Source organism: Salvelinus fontinalis, chromosome 8 (genome assembly GCF_029448725.1).
Source record: "Salvelinus fontinalis isolate EN_2023a chromosome 8, ASM2944872v1, whole genome shotgun sequence".
Classification (NCBI taxonomy): Eukaryota; Metazoa; Chordata; class Actinopteri; order Salmoniformes; family Salmonidae; genus Salvelinus; species Salvelinus fontinalis.
The window spans coordinates 34276473-34298882 of NC_074672.1; the positions used below are offsets into that span (position 1 = coordinate 34276473).

At 42.7% G+C, this 22410-nt stretch overlaps 1 protein-coding gene across 2 annotated transcripts in view; it reads right to left on the minus strand.

The window, feature by feature from the left end:
- LOC129861131 (uncharacterized) overlaps positions 1-22106 on the minus strand; it is a 39511-nt gene extending 17405 nt beyond the window's left edge. The window contains exons 1-4 of one of the 2 annotated variants that reach the window (XM_055932281.1): positions 21830-22106; positions 9169-9265; positions 8885-8956; positions 8671-8750 (exon numbers count right to left, since the gene is read on the minus strand). In XM_055932281.1, the coding sequence (XP_055788256.1) occupies positions 8671-8678 (8 nt within the window). In that variant the 5' untranslated portion in view covers positions 8679-8750; positions 8885-8956; positions 9169-9265; positions 21830-22106. Of the gene's footprint in view, positions 1-8670; positions 8751-8884; positions 8957-9168; positions 9266-14686; positions 15095-21829 lie in introns of those variants that run through there. The other variant, XM_055932282.1, reaches the window with a different exon arrangement.
- Between the last annotated feature and the right edge of the window lie 304 nt (positions 22107-22410).

Consider the following 22410-nt stretch of genomic DNA (forward strand, 5'->3'; position numbering starts at 1 on the left):
GATCACCCACGTTGGTAAATTGGTATCTACTGCATCTTGCCTATGCCGTTCTGTACCATCACTCATTCATATAGCTTTATGTACATATTCTTTATCCCTTTACACTTGTGTGTATAAGGTAGTAGTTGTGGAATTGTTAGGTTAGATTACTTGTTGGTTATTACTGCATTGTCGGAACTAGAAGCACAAGCATTTCGCTACACTCGCATTAACATCTGCTAACCATGTGTATGTGACAAATAAAATTTGATTTGATTTAAATGCTCCTAAAAAAACAATGAAATGGGAGAGGCAGGACTTGAAGTGCATCAAGCGTCACAAATAGAACCAAGTTCTATTTTAGGGCATGATTACACAAACGCTCGTTGACGTGCACGAGCAGTGTGGATGAAATGACTGAATAACATCTGTACAGCGGTGTACGTCCGAGGAATGTTCACATATTATATTATATTTCAACCTGATATTTCAATGTTCACAGCATGCGCGAGCGACTGCACTCTGAAGGTTGATAGTAACCTAATCTCTCTTGGATAGACTACGTAAACATAAATGGTAATCAAGCATTACACAAGACTTTAGTAATGGGTTAACCGAGATGAATAGTAACCTGTCAATAATTGTGTACTCAATGCTGTACACAACTTTTAGATGTGCATTCATCAATAGGCCTATACATACATAATTCATGCAGACAACAAAAACGAGAACCTGTAAAATGCAGAAACATTGAGTGTCTTTATTTTCCATACATTCCTCAGACATTTCAATCTGGTAGAGGTAAACCCAACTAAAGATAGCTGTTCATGAGAGGTTGGCAATTGGACAGAGCTCAAAATGAAGGTTCAGAAAGCAATACCAGTAGCTCATGTGAAATTGAGAGATTTGCATTTGTTTAACACAATCCCCTTCAAAATAAGACCAAAGTCTCAAATCCATTACATGATTGGAGTAAATTGCATACATTCAAGGCATTGTTAGTTTAAAATGACTAGAATAAATACACAGAGAAATTATTGTTGTGTGGACATTTCACTATTACATACTTTATGGATTTTATCCACACTGTTTATTTTTCACAAAATTCTTAAGTATGTAATAGTGAAATGTACAGGCATAACGTCAGGAAAAGAACATACCAGATATAGGCTAGGGCAACAAAAACACCAACTGCTCAACCCAGTTGCATACAGTATAGGTATCTTACCTTTTCATTATTCATCACTAGTTAACATTAACTCTCCCCATAGGTTATCTGTACTGTACATTCAAATTCAATTCCAAGGCAATTTATTTCAGTACACTTACAACTGACAAAAATTCTCTCTCATTCCAAGGTGATCCAAATTAACCTATTTGTGCAACTGTAACGGTAGTCTTCGTTCTCCTCGTCTGAGGAGTAAGAAATGTCGGACCAAGATGCAGCGTGGTGAGTATTCATATTTATTACGACTACTTTCAAGAACGAACAAAACAATAAACTGAACAAAAATAACCAAAGCCGCTACAGTCCCGAAATAGTGAACACAGGAACACACGAACAGGAACAATCACCCACAACCCACAATACAAAAACAGGCTACCTAAATATGGTTCCCAATCAGAGACAATGACTAACACCTGCCTCTGATTGAGAACCATATCAGGCCAAACGACAAACCCAACATAGAAACACAAAACATAGATAACCCACCCAACTCACGCCCTGACCATACTAAAATAAAGAAAATACAAAAGAACTATGGTCAGAACGTGACAGCAACTTCCATATAAAAGCAGTTTATCTACTACTCCAACACTATTTGCTATGAGATTTGTCCCCAAGTAAGAGTTCACAGCGACAAGCAACTGAAACCTCACAGTATTAGAGATATAAAAGAGGTATAGAAAAGTGCATGTCAACCTGCATAAGACCCATTTACAGTAATATGCAAACAATGTCCATTTTGATTAAAAGTTGTTTGACCAAACAAACCAGAAAATTATTTTAAAAACACCATTCAATATGAACTTATTGGTCACTTTATAACAGGATCCCTGCTCGCTAGTTGATCCTTGAAGAAAAATGGCAAATACACAGTAGTAAACTACAGTAGGTAATGACAAAAAAATGCTTGTGTAGAACATTTAATTTATGTTATCTATTTACGGATTCAAACCCCAAACAGAAAAAAGTTAAGAATATTTGCCAGGATACGCTCAAAGATATTTGTCCATCTTGCCCATTACAAGGTATACCAAACATATTCTTTCCAAAATGTTCCATGATAACCAATATTAATTAACTTCTTAATTACAAAAATAACATATTATTCATGAATTAGAGGTATTATTTCTGTTGTGTTACATTTCATGACATGAATCAGCCCTCAAAGCTCAACCCTTTGTCACGTTCGTCGTCTGTAGAAAGAGAGGAGGACCAATGCAATTAGAGGTATTATTTCTGTTGTGTTACATTTCATGACATGACTCAGCCCTCAAAGCTCAACCCTTTGTCACGTTCGTCGTCTGTAGAAAGAGAGGAGGACCAATGCGCAGCGTGATATGAATACATCGTTACTTTTATTAACGAATAACACTGAATAAACTTACAAAACGAACGTGAAGCTATATATATTAAGTGCAGACACAAGCAACTAATACATAGACAATAACCCACAAACTAAACTGGCAAATGGCAACCTAAATAGGATAACCAATCAGAGACAACGATCAACATCTGCCTCTGATTGGGAACCAATCTAGGCCACAATAGACCTACATATGCCTAGACTAACTACACACACCTAGACATACATAAACCCTATACAATACCAAAACCCCATAGATATATAAAACCCCTAGACAAGACAAAAAACACACATGCCACCCTCGTCACACCCTGACCTAACCAAAATAATAAAGAAAACAAAGATAACTAAGGTCAGGGCGTGACACCCTTGGTATGCAGGTTTCTGTTCCGGCTCATTGTTCAATCATGTCAACTTGGATGACAATCGCCTAACGGGGCAGCAGGTAGCCTAGTGGTTAGAGCGTTGGCCCTGTAACCGAAAGGTTGCTAGATTGGATCCCCGAGCTGACAAGGTAAAATAAATCTGTCGTTCTGCCCCTGAACAAGGCAGTTAACCCACTGTTCCTAGGCTGTCCTTGTAAATAAGAATGTGTTCTTAACTGACTTGCCTAGTTAAATAAAAGGTAAAAAAAAACAAGTAGGCCATGTTTGTAAAAAAAAAATAAATAAATGTAACTGACTTGCCTAGTTAAGTAAAAGTTAAATATAAAAAACATTACGGTAAGAGACCCTGCACAAACAGGACTGATAATGGATCTCTGAGAAGACGTCTGTGGGCATCTGGTCGCCCAGGAAGACCAGCATCTCCTCCTCGTTTGGGTCGCCTCACTGAGACGAGCACATGATCCTATAGTTGCAGAAGAGGTCATAGGTAGCGATGGTGTGCTTGGCCTCTTTGGTGATGATGTAACTCAGGTTGTTGGGGAACAGGCCGTAACACAGCAGAACGGCCTCCAGCTCCCGAGCCACGGCCACGTTCAAGTTCTTGTAGCCGATGTGGCGGAAGGCCACGGTGGATGTGCCAGTCGTCATCCAAGAAGTGCAGCTGCACGGCGACAATGGTGTCGGCATAGGGGCTGGCCCAGAGGTCCAGAGTGGCGTGGATCACAATATTGCCTGCGCTGGCCGCCAGGCAGTTCTTCAGGTTGCGGATCAGATGGGGCTTGATGGCCTTCTCCACATCATCGTCCAGCCGGAGGCCCACGGCACGCTGGGTCAGCCTCTGATACTGGGGGTCGATCACAGACATGAACCTCCTGAAGCCTGAGCCCGACGAAGCTGAGGGGAAGCATGCCCTCCGATGTCATCCGCAGTACGGCTTCTGTGATGCTCTTCTGACGCGACTGGTGGGTTGTGGGGACACCGCTAGAGCAGGGGCTGTTGGAGTCCCTCTTGGCTGAGACAAGTGGAGACACCACCATCTTTGGCCTGGCTGGGTGAGAATCCCTCTTTGGCCTAATTTTTTGAGTGAGGGCCATAGCCTCTCTATATTGCCTCATCTACAGAGAACAAAGAGAATGGATAAAACGGCTTGAATGTTTCAAGATTATACTGTGAAGAAATTCTCAAGTGTCTCCACTTGGTTATAATAATACAGTGCATTTGGAAAGTATTCAGACCCATTGACTTAACATTTCTTTACATAACAGTCTGAATCTAAAATGGATGAAATAGTTGTTTTCCTCATCTACACACAATACCACATAATGACAAAGCAAAAACAGGGTTTAAAAAATATGTTAAAATAAAAAGATATCATATATACATAAGGATTCAGACCCTCTACTCAGTACTTTGTTGAAGCACCTTTGGCAGCAATTACAGCCTCGGAAGTCTTCTTGGGTATGACGCTACAAGCTCTGGAAAACCTGTATTTGGGGAGTTTCTCCCATTCTTCACTGCAGATTCTTTTACGCTCTGTCAGGTTGGATGGAGAGCGTTGCTGCACAGCAATTTTAGGGTCTCTCCAGAGATGTTTGATCGGGTTCAAATCCGGGCTTTCGCTGGGCCACTCAAGGACATTAAGAGACTTGTCCCGAAGCCACTCCTGCATTGTCTTGGCTGTGTGCTTAGATGTCGTTGTCCTGTTGGAAGGAGAATCTTTGCCCCAGTCTGAAATCCTGAGCTCTCTGGAGCAGGTTGTCATCAAGGATCTCTGTACTTTGCTTCATTCATCTTTCCCTCGATCTTGACTAGTCTCCCAGTCCCTGTCGCTAAAAAACATCCCCACAGCATGATGCTGCTACCACCATGCTTCACCGTAGGGATGGTGCCAGGTTTCCTCCAGACGTGATGCTTGGCATTCAGGCCAAAGAGGTCAATCTTGGTTTCATCAGACCAGAGAATCTCGTTTCTCATGGTCAGAGTCCTTTAGGTGCCTTTTGGCAAACTCCATATGGGCTGTCATGTGTCTTTTACTGAGTAGCGCCTTCCGTCTGGCCACTCTACTATAAAGGTCTAATTGGAGGAGTGCTGCAGAGATGGTTGTCCTTCTGGAAGGTTCTCCCATCTCCACAGAAGAACTCTGGAGCTCTGTCAGAGTGACCATTGGGTTCTTGGTCACCTCCTTGACCAAGGCAGTTCTTTCTCGATTGCTCAGTTTGGCCGGGTGGCCAGCTCTAGGAAGAGTCTTGGTGGTTCCAAACTTCTTTCATTTAAGAATGATGGAGGCCACTGTGTTCTTGGGGACCTTCAATGCTGCAGACATTTTTTGTACCCTTCTCCAGATCTGTGCCTTGACACAATCCTGTCTCATAGCTCTATGGACAATTCCTTTGACATGCACTGTCAACTGTGGGACCTTATTTAGACAGGTGTGTGCCTTTCCAAATCATGTCCATTCAATTGAATTTACCACAGGTGGACTCCAATCAAGTCATAGAAACATCAAGGATGATTAATGGAAACAGGATGCACCTGAGCTTAATTTCAAGTCTCATAGCAAAGGGTCTGAATACTTATGTAAATGAGGTATGCTTTTATTTTTAATACATTTGCCAAAATTTCTAACAACCTGTTTTTGCTTTGTCATTACGGGGTATTGTGTGTAGAATGATGAGGGGAAAAAAATAATTGAAGCAATTTTAGAATAAGGCTGTAACGTAACAAAATGTGGAAAAAGGGAAGGGGTTTGAATACTTTCCGAACGCACTGTAAATTATACCTGATAGGAGGATAACAGAACACGGGACATATCACTTCTGTTTGTCTCCCACAGACATACACTGAGTGTACAAAATATTAAGTACACCTGCTCTTCCCATGACAGACTGATGTGAAAGCTGTGATCCCATACTGATGTCACTTGTTAAATCCACTTCAAAAATCTGTGTAGATGGAGGGGAAAGACAGGCTAAAGAACGTTTTTTAAGCCTTGAGACACGGATTGTGTCGGTGTGCCATTCAGAGGGTGAATGAGCAAGAAAAAAATATTTAAGTGCCTTTGAACCAGGTATGGCAATAGGTGCTAGGCACACTGGTTTGTTTCAAGAACCGCAACGCTGCTGGGTTTCCCCATATGTATCTACAAATGGTCCACCAACCGAACGACATCCAGCCAACTTGACACAACTGTGGGAAGCATTGGAGTCAACATGGGCCAGCATCCCTGTGGAACGCTTTCGACACCTTGTAGAGTCCATGCACTGATGAAATAAGGACGTTCGGAGGGCAAATGGGGGGTGTTGGTGAGTTTGTGCAAACAAAGTAACAGTCAAGGACATCGCATTCTTACCACCTCTGGAGGTTCAGGCTCCGAGTCTAAAACAACATCACAATGGAAATCAACCTGCAAGCAAAGATAACCTAGGTTATCAAACATCCACTATATTCAAAACGCAACACTTTACCTTGTGTACACTAAAAGCATATACAGGCACCTGTTTTTTTAATTTAAAAAAAGAATAATTAAATGTGAGAAACACAAATGACTAACCTCTCCCTCCACTAAAGTAATGGGTGATGTGTTAGTTGAACCATGGTGCCTGTTAGTATGTGAAGAATTCACAGGGCTGACCTCGCCCTGCTCCAGAGTAGTGGGTAGTAGTGGGCTCCCGTCATTGTCCATAACATATGCTCCCATCTCTACTTTACGTTTGATGGTTGAGTTCCAGTGGTTTGTCAGTCCTGTCAGCGGTAGAAATGTACAAATTCTGCTAGGTCACCATTTCATTGCATGTGGCAGGGTTTGATATTATGATGATTAACCATGACCCACGTGCCAGTAAAAACATCTGGACCAGTTGATCAATACAGCCATAGTAACGGTTGTCGTCGGTGGAAGGAGAGGACCAAAGCGCAGCGTGGTTAGTGTTCCTCTTATTTAATAAATCCAAAACTGAACACTTCAAATACAAAACAACAAAGTGAAAACCAAAACAGTTCCATCTGGTGCAGACACACAAAGACTGAAAATAATCATCCACAAAACCCAACAGAAAACAGGCTACCTAAATATGGTTCCCAATCAGGGACAACGATTGACAGCTGCCTCTGATTGAGAACCATATCAGGCCAAACACAGAAATAGAAAATCATAGAAAAACTAACATAGACAACCCACCCAACTCACGCCCTGACCATACTAAAACAAAAGACAAAACAAAGGAACTAAGGTCAGAACGTGACAGTACCCCCCCCCCCAAGGTGCGGACTCCGGCCGCAAAACCTGAACCTATAGGGGAGGTTCTGGGTGGGCATCTGTCCGCGGTGGCGGCTCTGGCGCTGGACGTGGACCCCACTCCACCATAGTCTTAGTCTGCTTCTGTGACCTCCTAGGAACGGCGACCCTCACCGCCGACCTTGGCCTGGGAACCCTAATAAATGGGCCCACGGGACTGAAGGGCGCCTCTGGACTGAGGGGCAGTTCCCGGACTGAGGGGCGGCTCCGGACTGGCGGGCGGCTCTGGCGGCTCCTGACTGTCGGCTCCGGACTGGCGGGCGGCTCTGGCGGCTCCTGACTGTCGGCTCCTGACTGGCGGGCGGCTCTGGCGGCTCCTGACTGGCGGGCGGCGCTGGACAGACGGGCGGCTCAGGCGGCGCTGGACAGACGGGCGGCTCAGGCGGCGCTGGACAGACGGGCGGCTCAGGCGGCGCTGGACAGACGGGCGGCTCAGGACAGACGGGCGGCTCAGGCGGCGCTGGACAGACGGGCGGCTCAGGCGGCGCTGGACAGACGGGCGGCGCTGGACAGACGGGCGGCTCAGGCGGCGCTGGACAGACGGGCGGCTCAGGCGGCGCTGGACAGACGGGCGGCTCAGGCGGCGCTGGACAGACGGGCGGCTCAGGCGGCGCTGGACAGACGGGCGGCTCAGGCGTCGCTGGACAGGCGGGCGGCGCTGGACAGACGGGCGGCTCAGGACAGACGGGCGGCTCAGGACAGACGGGCGGCGCTGGACAGACGGGCGGCGCTGGACAGACGGGCGGCTCAGGCGGCGCTGGACAGACGGGCGGCTCAGGACAGACGGGCGGCTCAGGACAGACGGGCGGTTCAGGACAGACGGGCGGCTCAGGACAGACGGGCGGCTCAGGCGGTGCTGGACAGACGGGCAGCTCTGGACAAACGGGCAGCTCAGGCGGCGCTGGACAGACGGGCAGCTCAGGCGGCTCTGGACAGACGGGCAGCTCAGGCGGCTCTGGACAGACGGGAGACCCTGGCGGCGCTGGACAGACGGGAGCACCTGTAGTGAGGAGACAGAGAGACAGCCTGGTGCGGGGGGCGGCCACCGGAGGGCTGGTGCGTGGAGTTGGTACCGGACAGACCGGACCATGGAGGCGCACTGCAGGTCTTGATCACCGAACCTGTCCAACCCTAACTGGCTGAATGCTCCCCGTAGCCAAGCCAGTGCGGCGAGGTGGAATAGGCCCCACTGGGCTGTGCTGGCGAACCGGGGACACCATACGTAGGGCTGGTGCCGTGTACCCCGGCCCGAGGAGACGCACTGGAGACCAGATGCGTTGAGCCGGCTTCATGGCACCTGGCTCGATGCCCACTCTAGCCCGGCTGATACGAGGCACTGCTATGTACCGCACCGGGCTATGCCTGCTCACCGGGGACACCGGTACTATCTGTATAATGACATTGGCTTGTTGATGCTCACCTTGTCATCCTCCTCCTTGGTCCAAGTACCCTTGATTATATCTGGATCCAGAGCCTTCATATATGGTACTCTGTGCGTCCCTAGAGGAAAGCAACTTTTTTAAGGTTTTACACAGATATGCTCTTATTCATAGTATCAATCCTAACAGGAAACAAATAGGACTAAAATTATATTCTACAATTAAGCCTGTGCTATATCTGTCCCAAATACTCACTGGTAGAAAGCTGACGATAGTTTTCCAGTCACCTTTTCCAAAGTTGTGCACCAGCATCTTTAGATTATCATCCTACAAGTACAAGAGAAAGAACATACTACTGCACCTGCTAACTACAGAGCAGCTGCAACTATTCTCCTCGTTCTTTATAGCACTTTTACATTAGTCAGGGCTGAGAGCCTCTGGTTAGTGTTTAGGTTACAGAGGACTATATACACAAGTATAGGAGGCCATTTTAGAGTTATGGGACAAGGCCTCAAGTTAAGTCTAGATCAATCGCTCACCTCATGAGTCCACTTCACTTTAACTTTACAACTCTCCCGCTGTTCTGCCACGTCTGTGTCAACACACAGCATCCCGTCTCCATCGTCACTCTGCATGCTGCAAATAAACAAGTAGAAAAAGATGAGACCAGAGGAAGGCATAAAACTCTAGCACACCTGGATTCAATCTAATTTGATGTTTAAGTGAGACATGGGCTGCATCCCAAACACTTAAAAGACCCACCTTATCCCCTCAGTCCTCAAATTAAGTGGACACTTTTGATGACTTATCATGATATCTGACGAGTATACACTTCCAGGGCAAGGGGCAAGGAAGGAATGATTTTTAAATGGACCGCCCTTGCCCGGAAATTCGTCACTCGTTCATCCCGCGATGACTGTTTTCAGCCACCAGTAGCTTTTGGGAGTTTTATATGCGCTATAGTCAATTATGATTGCATGTCTACTTATATTAACTATAGAATTATTAATATACACCTACTGTATAATAGCTAGCAAATGAATTAGCTAACTAACGTTAGCCTGCCTAGCTGGAACTTCTGAAGGAAAATGTTTCACTTCTACAATTTCCAAAAGCTAACCAAAAAAAAACATCACTTTTACGAGACGTGTTTGTGCCGTCATGTGCATTAGTAGCACAATTTCTAACCTTTGACAATAGTTTTTATTTACACTTGTATGTCGACTTATCCATACTGACGTTGAGGTTTTAAGTTTTGGTTGACTTTTCTTAGTGGATGAACAATCATCGCGAATTGAATTATGATGCGTTTCAGGCCCCGAAGTGAACAGAATTGTACACTCGCAAAACGAGGGCTGAGGGGCTTACGTTGCAAACTTCCCTTGCTTGGCTAATCATTTTGACTCCCGTCAAATATGGCCGCGGGGACTCCAAGGGCAAGTGGACGAGGGTGTGTATTTTATGAGTTTGAAACATAGCCATTGATGAGCCCCTCAATTACAAAGTTCCTTCACAGCTACTATCACCTACCAGTCATACCAGCTGCTTTATTGAGCTGAACCTATTTCATGTGAGCTACCTTGTTCACACTGTAGGCCTTAAAGCTCAAATCAGTTTTGCCTTTTAAATCCGTTTTGGGATACTGACTGTCCGAACAGCAAGTTACAAGTGACCAAATTGGATTTGTGTGTGTTCAGACTGCAGTCATTTGCTGACATGGCAAAGGTATTTGTCATTTAACGACGGGTGAGTGTGCAGAGTGTAAGCTGATTGGTGGTGGTGCTCCCGCTTCCTATCACTGAAAACTTAACGTGACAATTCCTGCCACGGACATGGCTTTGAATGTTCAAAATCATAGTGTAAGAACACTTTCAAAAGACTCAAAAGATAAGATGATCCAACTTTCAAAACTAGTCCATTTTGGCTAACCACAGCAGCCAACTAGCTAGCTGTTTAGGTTTCTAGCACATTCACTAAATGTGTTCATAAACTAACAATCTAGTTAGCTACCACTTCATGTTATTGTCAAAACTGTCAAAGTAGCTAGAAAGCAACAAGATATGCCAAATAAGTTTAAAAACCACTTGAGGGCAAACCAATTAAATTTGATCAATTAGATTTGACAAGAAGTTGCATGGCCAGAAAACACGATTTGTATCCTTCATAGGTGGCTTGTAATATCAAATTCCATGTGGCTTTTGGCTGTTCCGACTGCAGGAAAACAAACAGATTCTAATCGGATATACATATATTTTTTTTTGAGTCACTTCAAACTGCCAATGTGAACAAGGCTTTATTAAGAGACGTCTTGACTTAATATGGCAGTATATCCTCTCTACCACAAGGTTGGTACGCCCGTTTGGACATGTAGAACGCGTGGTAATTTAAAACGCTAGGCCTATTACCTGTCTCTCACAGATGGTATGATGTCCCCAATGACGAACAGTACTGTACAGCGCCGACATTCAGCCTGGGCCGGTCCACGAAACCAGCCGACTGGTATCACTCAGTCGTTCGGGACAAAGTGATCACTACACATGGTTGTTGTAACGCTTCACCTGATTCTGACAAAGTTGTCCCACTTCTGACAAAGTTTCAAGTCCATCGGCCAAAAGTGAAAAGTAACCATCGCCTTAAAAAGTGCACCCTTTAACAATAGAATGGCTAGGCATGTTTACCTTTTAAAAAGCTATTTGGACTAAATAAGAATAAAATACTGCAGCAGCCCTACCTCGTGCATCTAGCTTTGTATTGTAATTTTGTAACACACATGTCCTTCAAACTGTGTAACAAGTTTCGTTAGTGTTCACAGACAATGTCCATTTCTTGAAATGCATTGTTGGTTAAGGGCTTGTAAGTAAGCATTTAACGGTAAGGTCTACTACACCTGTTGTATTCGGCACATGTGACTAAATCAAATTTGCTTTGATTTGAAGCCCACTTACTGTATCAGTCTTGCAAACAATGTAGTTAACGTTAGCTCGCTGGCTAATCAAAAAACTACTGCCAATAAAGCCAATCTTCAATTTAGGCGTATCAGTTAAGTAATGTGTTCACCAATCAATGACACATGCACAATGCTAACTAAGTGGAACTGTGGTGAGTAAATTGATGTAAACATGACAGAAAAACGTTCAATTGACTGCAACTGGTGGTGAAGAAGAAGCCGGTAACGTTAGCTGATGTGGCCAGCTATCAAACAACTACTAGGTGGCTGACCGAGGTAAAGACAGTTTGAAGTCCGATATTCAACGGATATTCACGCTTTCAAACCTCAATAGCTTTCAAACCACTTGAGTCACAAGACTCCAAATAAGTGTCATGATGTTGGAAAAATTGTGCACAACATTGCACAGGTCTTATTTTCACGATTTAGACATTAATTTGCTTTCCAAAGCTAATAAACATGTGGAAATGTGAGCAGCTCCTTGTATTCCTAGTTGAATTAAATAGGGAGCGTGAACAAAGTACAAACTGTTTTTACATTCAAATTTCAATAGCTCCTTGGTCATGTGACCAAGTGGGCCTACACATTGCACACCCTTAAGTTTGTCATTTTTTTTTTATCTCACATGGTTTTACATGAATTTTTCCAAATGTAGAATTTCAATTACTCCTTGGTCATGTGACCTAATGACTTCAAACAAGGTTCAGAATGTCCACTGACTACCCTTCTATATTGCAGACCCTTTAGTTTGTCCATTTTCATCTCACATGGTTTTCCATACATTTTTCAAAAGGTAGAATTTCAATAGTTCCTTGGTCATGTGACCTAGTGACTTCAAACATGGTTCAGAATGTCCCCTCTGTAGGCCTACACATTGCACACTCTGATGTTTGTCTACTTTCATCTCATGCTATTAGACTTAAATGTAAGCTTTGCAGGCCTTCATTTTACATGAGTGTTTAAAAAAACCTTTTAAGTCAACAAATGTTCCATCCTCGCAATAACTATCTTTCACATGGACACTGAAAAGAATGGCTGTATGTGGAATGGATCAAGGACAGGAGAGGTTCAAACAGAGGTGCTTAAACGAAGGCACATGTAGGCCTCATGAAAACAATGTTTCATATGCTCTTTTTAATCACAGTAATAGGCAGTGATTTGTCAGTCACAGTGAGCTTGATAATGTGAAAGAATCCTTTTCATAGCATCACTTTCATATACTGTACATTAAGACAAATCCTTCTACGTTGAGTATTAGAACGCAGTTTACAGAACCTGATAATGACTTGATATTTGAGTGTATTCACAACAAGCCACCCGCATACAACTTACAAAATGCAATAGTGCATTTGAGGGTTCGTTTTTCTGATGAAAATAGTTGTTTTATGCATGGCCTACTATTTCTAACTGGGAAAATAAATTCCTATGTCTTTTGTGAGTAAAATCTTTTTTCCAAAATTGATTTAGGTAAATTTCTATGAAGAGGTATGAGGGTTGTGATATGGGTCAATAAATAGTAAAATCATTTAACAAACAGATCACCGACCATTTCGAAATCCCACCATACCTTCTCCGCTATGCAATCTGGTTTCAGAGCTGGTCATGGGTGCACCTCAGCCACGCTCAAGGTCCTAAACGATATCATAATCGCCATCGACAAAAGACAATACTGTGCAGCCGTATCCATCGACCTGGCCAAGGCTTTCGACCCTGTCAATCGCAGCATTCTTATCGGCAGACTGAACAGCCTTGGTTTCTCAAATGACTGTCTCGCCTGGTTCACCAACTACTTCTCAGATAGAGTTCAGTGTGTCAAATGGGAGGGCCTGTTGTCCGGACCTCTGGCAGCCTCTATGGTGGTGCCACACGGTTCAATTCTCTGGCCGATTCTCTTCTCTGTATACATCATAATATAGCTCTTGCGCCTGGTGATTCTCTGATCCACCTCTACGCAAACGATACCATTCTGTAAACTTCTGGCCCTTCTTTGGACACTGTGTTAACTTCTACCGACTCAGAAACCCGGATCCGGGAGCACCCCCCACCTCCCCCACCAGTAAAAAAGCTGAATAGCATAGCTAGCATAGCGTCACAAGTAAATACTAGTATCTAAATATCATTCAATCACAAGTCCAAGATACCAGATGAAAGATCCACTTCTTGTGAATCCAGCAATCATTTCTGATTTGTAAAATGTTTTACAGGGAAGACACAATATGTAAATCTATTAGCTAACCACGTTAGCAAAAATCACCATTTTTCTTTGTCCACCATTTTTTCTCACCACCAGTAGCTATCACCAATTTGGCCAAATAAAGATATTGATAGCCACTAACCAAGAAAAAACCTCATCAGATGACAGTCTGATAACATATTTATTGTATAGGATAGGTTTTGTTAGAAAAATGTGCATATTTCAGGTAGAAATCATAGTTTACAATTGCACCCACCATCACAACTCGACTAGAATAAATACAGAGAGCAACGTGTATTACCTAATTACTAATCATAAAACATTTCTTAAAAATACACAGCGTACACTAATTGAAAGACACAGATCCTGTGAATCCAGACAATATTTCAGATTTTCTAAGCGTCTTACAGCGAAAACACAATAAATCTTTATATTAGCATAGCACATGTGCAAACATTACCCCAGCATTGATTCACGGCAAAAAGAGCGATAGCATTATCACCACCAAAATGTATTAATTTTTTCACTAACCTTCTCCGAATTCTTCAGATGACACTCCTGTAACATCATATTACAACATACATATAGAGTTTGTTCGAAAATGTGGATATTTAGCCACCAAAATCGTGGTTATACAATGAGAAAAGTAGCCAAGCTGGTCAGAAAATGTCGGGCGCCATATTGGACAGTGATCTAGTCTTATACATAAATACTCATAAACTTGACAAAAAAATACAGGGTGGACAGCGATTGATAGACAATTTAGTTCTTAATGCAATCGCTGAATTACATTTTTTAAATTATCCTTACTTTTCAATACAGGTTGCGCCAAAGCGAAGCTACCCCAAAGAAAATGGCGGCATAAGCGTTCAACATTTTGACAGAAACACGATTTATCATCATAAATAGTTCTTACTATTAGCTGAACTGCCATCAGAATCTTGGGCAATGAATCCTTTCTCCGGTCTAATCGTCTTTTGGTCGAAAGATGTCCTCTTGTCCCGTCGAAATGGCCACTAACGTTCACCATGCACTCGAAAAGTGCCCAGCTCCTCGAAGTGCGTCACACAGAAATGCCATAAAATCGCCCTAAACGGATATAAATTGCTATAAAACGGTTTAAATTAACTACCTTATGATGTTTTTAACACCTATAACGAGTAAAAACATGACCGGAGAAATATTACTGGCTAAACAACAGCTTGGAAGGAGGCAAGTCCGACGTCCATCGTGCGTCAGGCGCAGAGACGAAAAGAAATGTACTTCCGGTCATTGGTCTTTTATACAGGCCCTGATTGCGCAATCGACTCCATTCAAAGCGTCACCACTTACTGACATCTAGAGGAAGACGTAGTCAGTGTTTGTTTCCCCATAGCATTTACAGGGACATTACAACTGACCTGGGAACAGGGGCCAAGATTTCTGAAATCTCACTCCCTGTCATGAAAAGTGCTGTAGAAGGAGTTCTGTTTCACTCAGAGACATAATTCCAACGGCTATAGAAACTAGAGAGTGTTTTCTATCTAATAATAATAATAATATGCATATTGTACGAGCAAGAATTGAGTACTAGGCAGTTTAATCTGGAGACCGATTTATGCTAAGTCAAAACAGCACCCCCTATATTCGCAAGAAACTAACCTCCAAACGAACTTCAATGCCATACAACTCTCCTTCCGTGGCCTCCAACTGCTCTTAAACGCTAGTAAAACTAAATGCATGCTCTTCAACCGATCGCTGCCCGCATCTGGCCACCCGCTTAGCATCACTACTCTGGACGGTTCTGACTTAGAATATGTGGACAACTACAAATACCTAGGTGTCTGATTAGACTGTAAACTCTCCTTCCAGACTCATATTAAGCATCTCCAATCCAAAATTAAATCGATAATCGGATTCCTATTTTGCAACAAGGCATCCTTCACTCATGCTGGCAAACATACCCTCGCAAAACTGACGATCCTTGACTTTGGCGATGTCATTTACAACATAGCCTCCAACACTCTATTCAGCAAATTGGATGCTGTCTATCACAGTGCAATCCGTTTCGTCAACAAAGCCCCATATACTACCCACCACTGCGACCTGTATGCTCTCGTTGGCTGGCCTTCGCTTCATATTCGTCGCCAAACCCACTGGCTCAAAGGTCATCTATAAGTCCTTGCTAGGTAAAGCCCCGCCTTATCTCAGCTCACTGGTCACCATAGCAGCACCCACCCATAGCACGCGCTCTAGCAGGGGTATATTTCACTGGTCACCCCCAAAGCCAATTCCTCGTTTGCCGCCTTTCCTTCCAGTTCTCTGCTGCCAATGACTGGAACGAATTGCAAAAATCACTGAAGCTGGAGACTCATGTCTCCCTCCCTATCTTTAAGCATCAGCTGTCAGAGCAGCTTACAGATCATTGCACCTGTACGTAGCCCATCTGTAAATAGCACATTCAACTACCTCATCCCCATATTGTTATTTATTTTATTTATATATTTTTTCCCTTTGCACCACAGTATCTCTACTTGCACATTCATCTTCTGCACATCTCACTCCAGTGTTTATTTGCGAAATTGTAATTATTTCGCCATTACGGCCTATTTATTGCCTTACCTCCCTAATCTTACTTAATTTGCACACATTGTATATAGACTTTTGTATTGTGTTATTGACTGTAAAAAAAAATATTCCATGTGTTGTTGTGTCTGTGTTGTTGTTTGTGTCACATTGCTTTGCTTTATCTTGGCCAGGTCGCAGTTGTAAATGAGAACTTGTTCTCAACTGGCTTACCTGGTTGAATAAAGGTGAAATTAAAAAATACTGTATGTGGGAATTGTCACGCCCTGACCTTAGAGAGGCTTTTTATGTCTCTATTTGGTTTGGTCAGGGTGTGATTTGGGGTGGACATTCTATGTTTTTGTTTTCTATGATTTTGTATTTCTATGTTTTGGCCGGGTATGGTTCTCAATCAGGGACAGCTGTCTATCGTTGTCTCTGATTGGGAACCATACTTAGGTATCCCTTTTCCCTCCTTTCAGTGTGGGAAGTTGTCTTTGTTTGTGGCACTATAGCCTTAAGCTTCACGGTCGTTTTTGTATTGTTTATTGTTTTTGTCGGCGTCATCCTAATAAAAAGGAATATGTACGCTCACCACGCTGCGCTTTGGTCCACTTCTTACGACGGCCGTGACAGGAATGTCCGTCCCACATGTAGTGTTGGTACATGGAATATTCCTCAACTGCATATATCATAAATTGCAAATAGGAGTATTATGTTCAACAACTGTCATATTCAGATATTATTTTGACAAACACACTTTGGTGCTTACAATTCGTTCTCTATTGTCATGGATTTGGTGGGCACTGTCATCTGTGATCTTTGTGATATGACTTTCTTTAAGCACGTACTGATGAAACTGTCACTTAATATTTTTTTCTTAAAGTCTACAAACGCTCTACAGTCGTGGCCAAACGTTTTGAGAATGACACAAATATTAATTTCCACAAAGTTTGCTGCTTCAGTGTCTTTAGATATTTTTGTCAGATGTTACGATGGGATACTGAAGTATAATTACAAGCATTTCATAAGTGTCAAAGGCTTTTATTGACAATTACATGAAGTTGATGCAAAGAGTCAATATTTGCAGTGTTGACCCCTTTTTCAAGACCTCTGCAATCCACCCTGGCATGCTGTCAATTACCTTCTGGGCCACAATCTGACTGATGGCAGCCCATTCTTGAATAATCAATGCTTGGAGTTGGTCAGAATTTGTGGGGTTTTGTTTGTCCACCAGCCTCTTGAGGATTGACCACAAGTTCCCAATGGGATTAAGGTCTGGGGAGTTTCCTGGCCATGGACCCAAAATATTGATGTTTTGTTCCCCGAGCCACTTAGTTATCACTTTTGCCTTATGGCAAGGTGCTCCATCATGCTGGAAAAGGCATTGTTCGTCACCAAACTGTTCCTGGATGGTTGGGAGAAGTTGCTCTCGGAGGATGTGTTGGTACCATTCTTTATTCGTGGCTGTGTTCTTCGGCAAAATTGTGAGTGAGCCCACTCCCTTGGCTGAGAAGCAACCCCACACATGAATGGTCTCAGGATGCTGTACTGTTAGCATGACACAGGACTGATGGTAGCACTCACCTTGTCTTCTCCGGACAAGCTTTTTTCCAGATGACCCAAACAACCGGAAAGGGGATTCATCAGAGAAAATGACAGTACCCCGGTCCTCAGCAGTCCAATCCCTGTACCTTTTGCAGAATATCAGTCTGTCCCTGATGTTTTTCCTGGAGAGAAGTGGCTTCTTTGCTGCTCTTCTTGACACCAGGCCATCCTCCAAAAGTCTTTGCCTCACTGTGCGTGCAGATGCACTCACACCTGCCTGCTGCCATTCCTGAGCAAGCTCTGTACTGGTGGTGCCCCGATCCCACAGCTGAATCAACTTTAGGAGACGGTCCTGGGGCTTGCTGGACTTTCTTGGGCGCCCTGAAGCCTTCTTTACAACAATTGAACCGCTCTCCTTGAAGTTCTTGATGATCCGATAAATGGTTGATTTAGGTGCAATCTTACTGGCAGCAATATCCTTGCCTGTGAAGCTCTTTTTGTGCAAAGCAATGATGATGGCACGTGTTTCCTTGCAGGTAACCATGATTGACAGAGGAAGAACAATGATTCCAAGCACCACCCTCCTTTTGAAGCTTCCAGTCTGTTATTTGAACTCAATCAGCATGACAGAGTGATCTCCAGCCTTGTCCTCGTCAACACTCACACCTGCGTTAACGAGAGAATCACTGACATGATGTCAGCTGGTCCTTTTGTGGCAGGGCTGAAATGCAGTGGAAATGTTTTTTGGGGATTCAGTTCATTTGCATGGCAAAGAGGGACTTGGCAATTAATTGCAATTCATCAGATCACTCTTCTTAACTTATTATGGCTGTAGGGGCAATATTGAGTAGCTTGGATGAAAGGTGCACAGAGGTGCCCAGAGTAAACGGCCTGCTCCTCAGTCATAGTTGCTAATATATGCATCTTATTGTTAGTATTGGATAGAAAACACTCTGAAGTTTCTAAAACTGTTTGAATTATGTCGGTGAGTATAACAGAACTCATATGGAAGGCAAAAACCTGAGAAAAAATCCAAACAGGAAGTGGAAATTCTGAGGCTGGTCGAGTTTCAACCAAGATCCCATTGAAATCACAGCGAGATATGAATGAGTATTCACTTCCTACGGCTTACACTAGATGTCAACAGTCTGTAGAACTTTGTCTGATGACTCTACTGTGAAGGGGGGGCGAATGAGAGGAGAATTAGTCACCGCTGCCATGAGGTGACCATTCTTTGACCATGCGCGTTCACATGAGAGGGAGCTCCGTTCCATAGCTCATCTGAAGTCAATGTAATTCTCCGGTTGGAACGTTATTCAAGATTTATGTTAACAACATTCTAAAGATTGATTCAATACATCGTTTGACATGTTTCTACTGACATGTTTCTACTGACTGGAACTTTTGGACATTTCGTCAGGTTTTAGTGAACGCGCTTCGTGACTTTGGAATTGTTTACCAAAAGCGCTAACCAAAGTAGCTAATTGGACATAAATAACGGACATTATCAAACAAATCAAGCATTTATTGTAGACCTGGGATTCCTGGGAGTGCATTCTGATGAAGATCATCAAATGTAAGGGAATATTTATCATGTAATTTCTGGTTTCTGTTGACTCCAACATGGCGGCTAATTTGATTATTGTTTTGAGCGCCGTCTCAGATTATTGCATGGTTTGCTTTTTCCGTAAAGTTTTTTTTAAATCTGACACAGCGGTTGCATTAAGGAGAGGTATATCTATAATTCCTTGTGTATAACTTGTATTATCATCTAAATGTATGATGAGTATTTCTGTTGAAACGAAGATTACCTTTAAAATGGTATAAGACACATGTATGTCTGAGGAATTTTAATTATGAGATTTGTTTTTTGAATTTGGCGCCCTGCACTTTCACTGGCTGTTGTCATATTGATCCCGTTAACGGGATTGCAGCCATAAGAAGTTAATTAAAGGTCTACAATTTGTTTAATTTGTCAATATTATATTTTTATTAATTGATTTACTGGCCACCATTACTGTGGTTACATGTTCACTATATGTATTGACAAGCAAACCCACTGCAGCCTACCTCACCAGCTCACTCTCCATCCCTGCTTTGGACAATTAATAGCATGACTCTCGTACTTTGCCCTTTTCCTTTATGGTTGATATTAATTAATGACGAAAGGAGATATTATCTGTCTCTCTACTATTGTGTATCACTGTTAAATACTGTGGAAAAATAAAAAACAGGGAAAATAAATACTTAGAACTAACAATTATTGTAGATAAATATTAAAGAAAAGGGTAAACAACACTGGACTGAACCCCCTAATTGTCAAACTAATATTAATGTACAACAATATAGAAGATACATGACTAGAGGTTATGCAATATGGGTGTATATCCACTGCATGCTTCTTAGGTGTGTAATTGACATGACCAAGGAGCTATTGCAAATTTGCAACTATGAAAAATGTACGCTACACCGCGTGATTTTACAGTACGTAAACAAGAGTGTGCGATATAGAAGGGTAGTCAGCGGACATTAGGTCACATGACCAAGGAGCAATTGAAATTCTACATTTAGTAAAATGTGTGTAAAACCATGTGAGATACAAATGGACAATCTAAAGGGTGTGCAATATAGAAGGGTAGTCAGTGGACATACTGAACCTTGTTTGAAGTCATTAGGTCACATGACCAAGGAGCTATTGAAATTCTACATTTTGAAAAATGAATGTAAAACCATGTGAGATGAAAATGGACAAACTAAAGGGTGTGCAATGTGTAGGGCCACTGAGTGGACATTCTGACATGTGTTTGAAGTCACCAGATCACATGACCAAGGAGCTGTTGAAATTCTACATTTTGAAAAATTATTTTAAAATCTTGTGAGATGAAAATTGACAAACTAAAGGGTGTGCAATGTGTAGGGCCACTGAGTGGACATTCTGAACCTTGTTTGAAGTCACCAGGTCACATGACCAAACCATGTGAGATGAAAATTGACAAACTAAAGCGTGTGCAATGTGCGTCTATGCCATTGGGTTAGCTACAACCCGTTTTGAAAGTGTTTGGAGTAATGGTTAAAGAGCTATTGAAATGTAAAAAATGTGATTTGTCACTATGTTGACGTCCCTAACTGCTGTTGGTGGACGTAAGGAAAACTACAGGCGAATATCTGTCGAATATCCAACCTGAATCTGTCTTTATCTCGGTAGGTGGCTGCTACTCTACTCTTTATTTGACTCTTATTATTCTTTTCTAGCAATGCGGACGCCTAGTCACTTTACCCTACCGTCACGTGCATATTTACCTCAAGTACTGCTGTGTAATATTCATATGTGTAAACATACTGAATTGTAATTGGATGCATTTTACTGCCATATCATACTGTGCTATGATTGGTTAAGACCACCCAAATGGTTAGGTGATGGTCAGTTTGATCCTGGTTGGCAATACGTGAACATGCCAGTTATAGCTAGCTAATAAAAAGCTACGTTAAGAAATATCCTGTAGTACTGCATTTTATTATTTTATACAAAGTGTGCAAAACAAGACACGCTGCACATTGATCTGTTACTCTTTGTATATAGTATAGCTCCATTATTTTGTATTTTATTGCTCGTGTTAGTTATTATTTTGTTTAACTCTACGTCGTTGGAAAAGGTTCGTAAGCAAGCATTTCACTGTAAAGTCTACACCAGTTGTATTCGGTGTATGTGATAAATACATTTTGATTTGCTGGCCACAATAACAACGGCTTCTAAACGAGCAATTCACTGTTACTGAACAGTTAGCTGGCTAACGTTACCGAGCTAGCTCCCAGCTCACAACCAAAATGCACACGAAGTCCCCTGAAAATAAAACGAGTGTACAAAAGCCTTAATGTTTTCTGGAATGCAGTGCCAGGTTCCTTTAATAAATTGAAGTGCGTGGCTCCTTTTCACAACTGTATGCAATAATATGGCCGATTGGCTTACCCGCACGACCACCAGGACATTTCCCCTCGCTTCTCCGTGGGTCCAGCAATCCTCCAAAACCCAACTGTTGCGGCCTTGCCTCACATAACAGTCCTGTCTGTTCAATCGACACTGAACTCTAACCGCAACAAACGACTTTAAGTTACAAGTTACAAGAATGTGCAAGTAAAGTAGCGAGACTATAGAAAACGACTCCACAACTCATGCGCTTCAATATCTGTCTCGAGCCCAGCACGTTTTTTGTGTGCAGATTTTCCCGGGTAAGAGGGGGTTTGCAGAAGGGTATGTTCAAGACCATCAACGCTGCGCATTCTTCTTCTTCTATGATATCATGGCGGTCCACAAACAAAAGTTTAAAGTGCATGCTGTCACAAGCCGGCTCATAGCCTGTGACAAATGAGAGGACACGAACAACAGGTATAGGCCAATTCAAAAGTGTTCTTTATTATTAAGCAAACTATTAACTTAAACTAAGAAATAGGAATGAGGTGTGGATGTATCATAATGTAAGGTGTATGTAAAGTGCATGGGTGCATGAATATGTGTGTGTGAACATGACTGAGTGGAAACTATGCAAAACT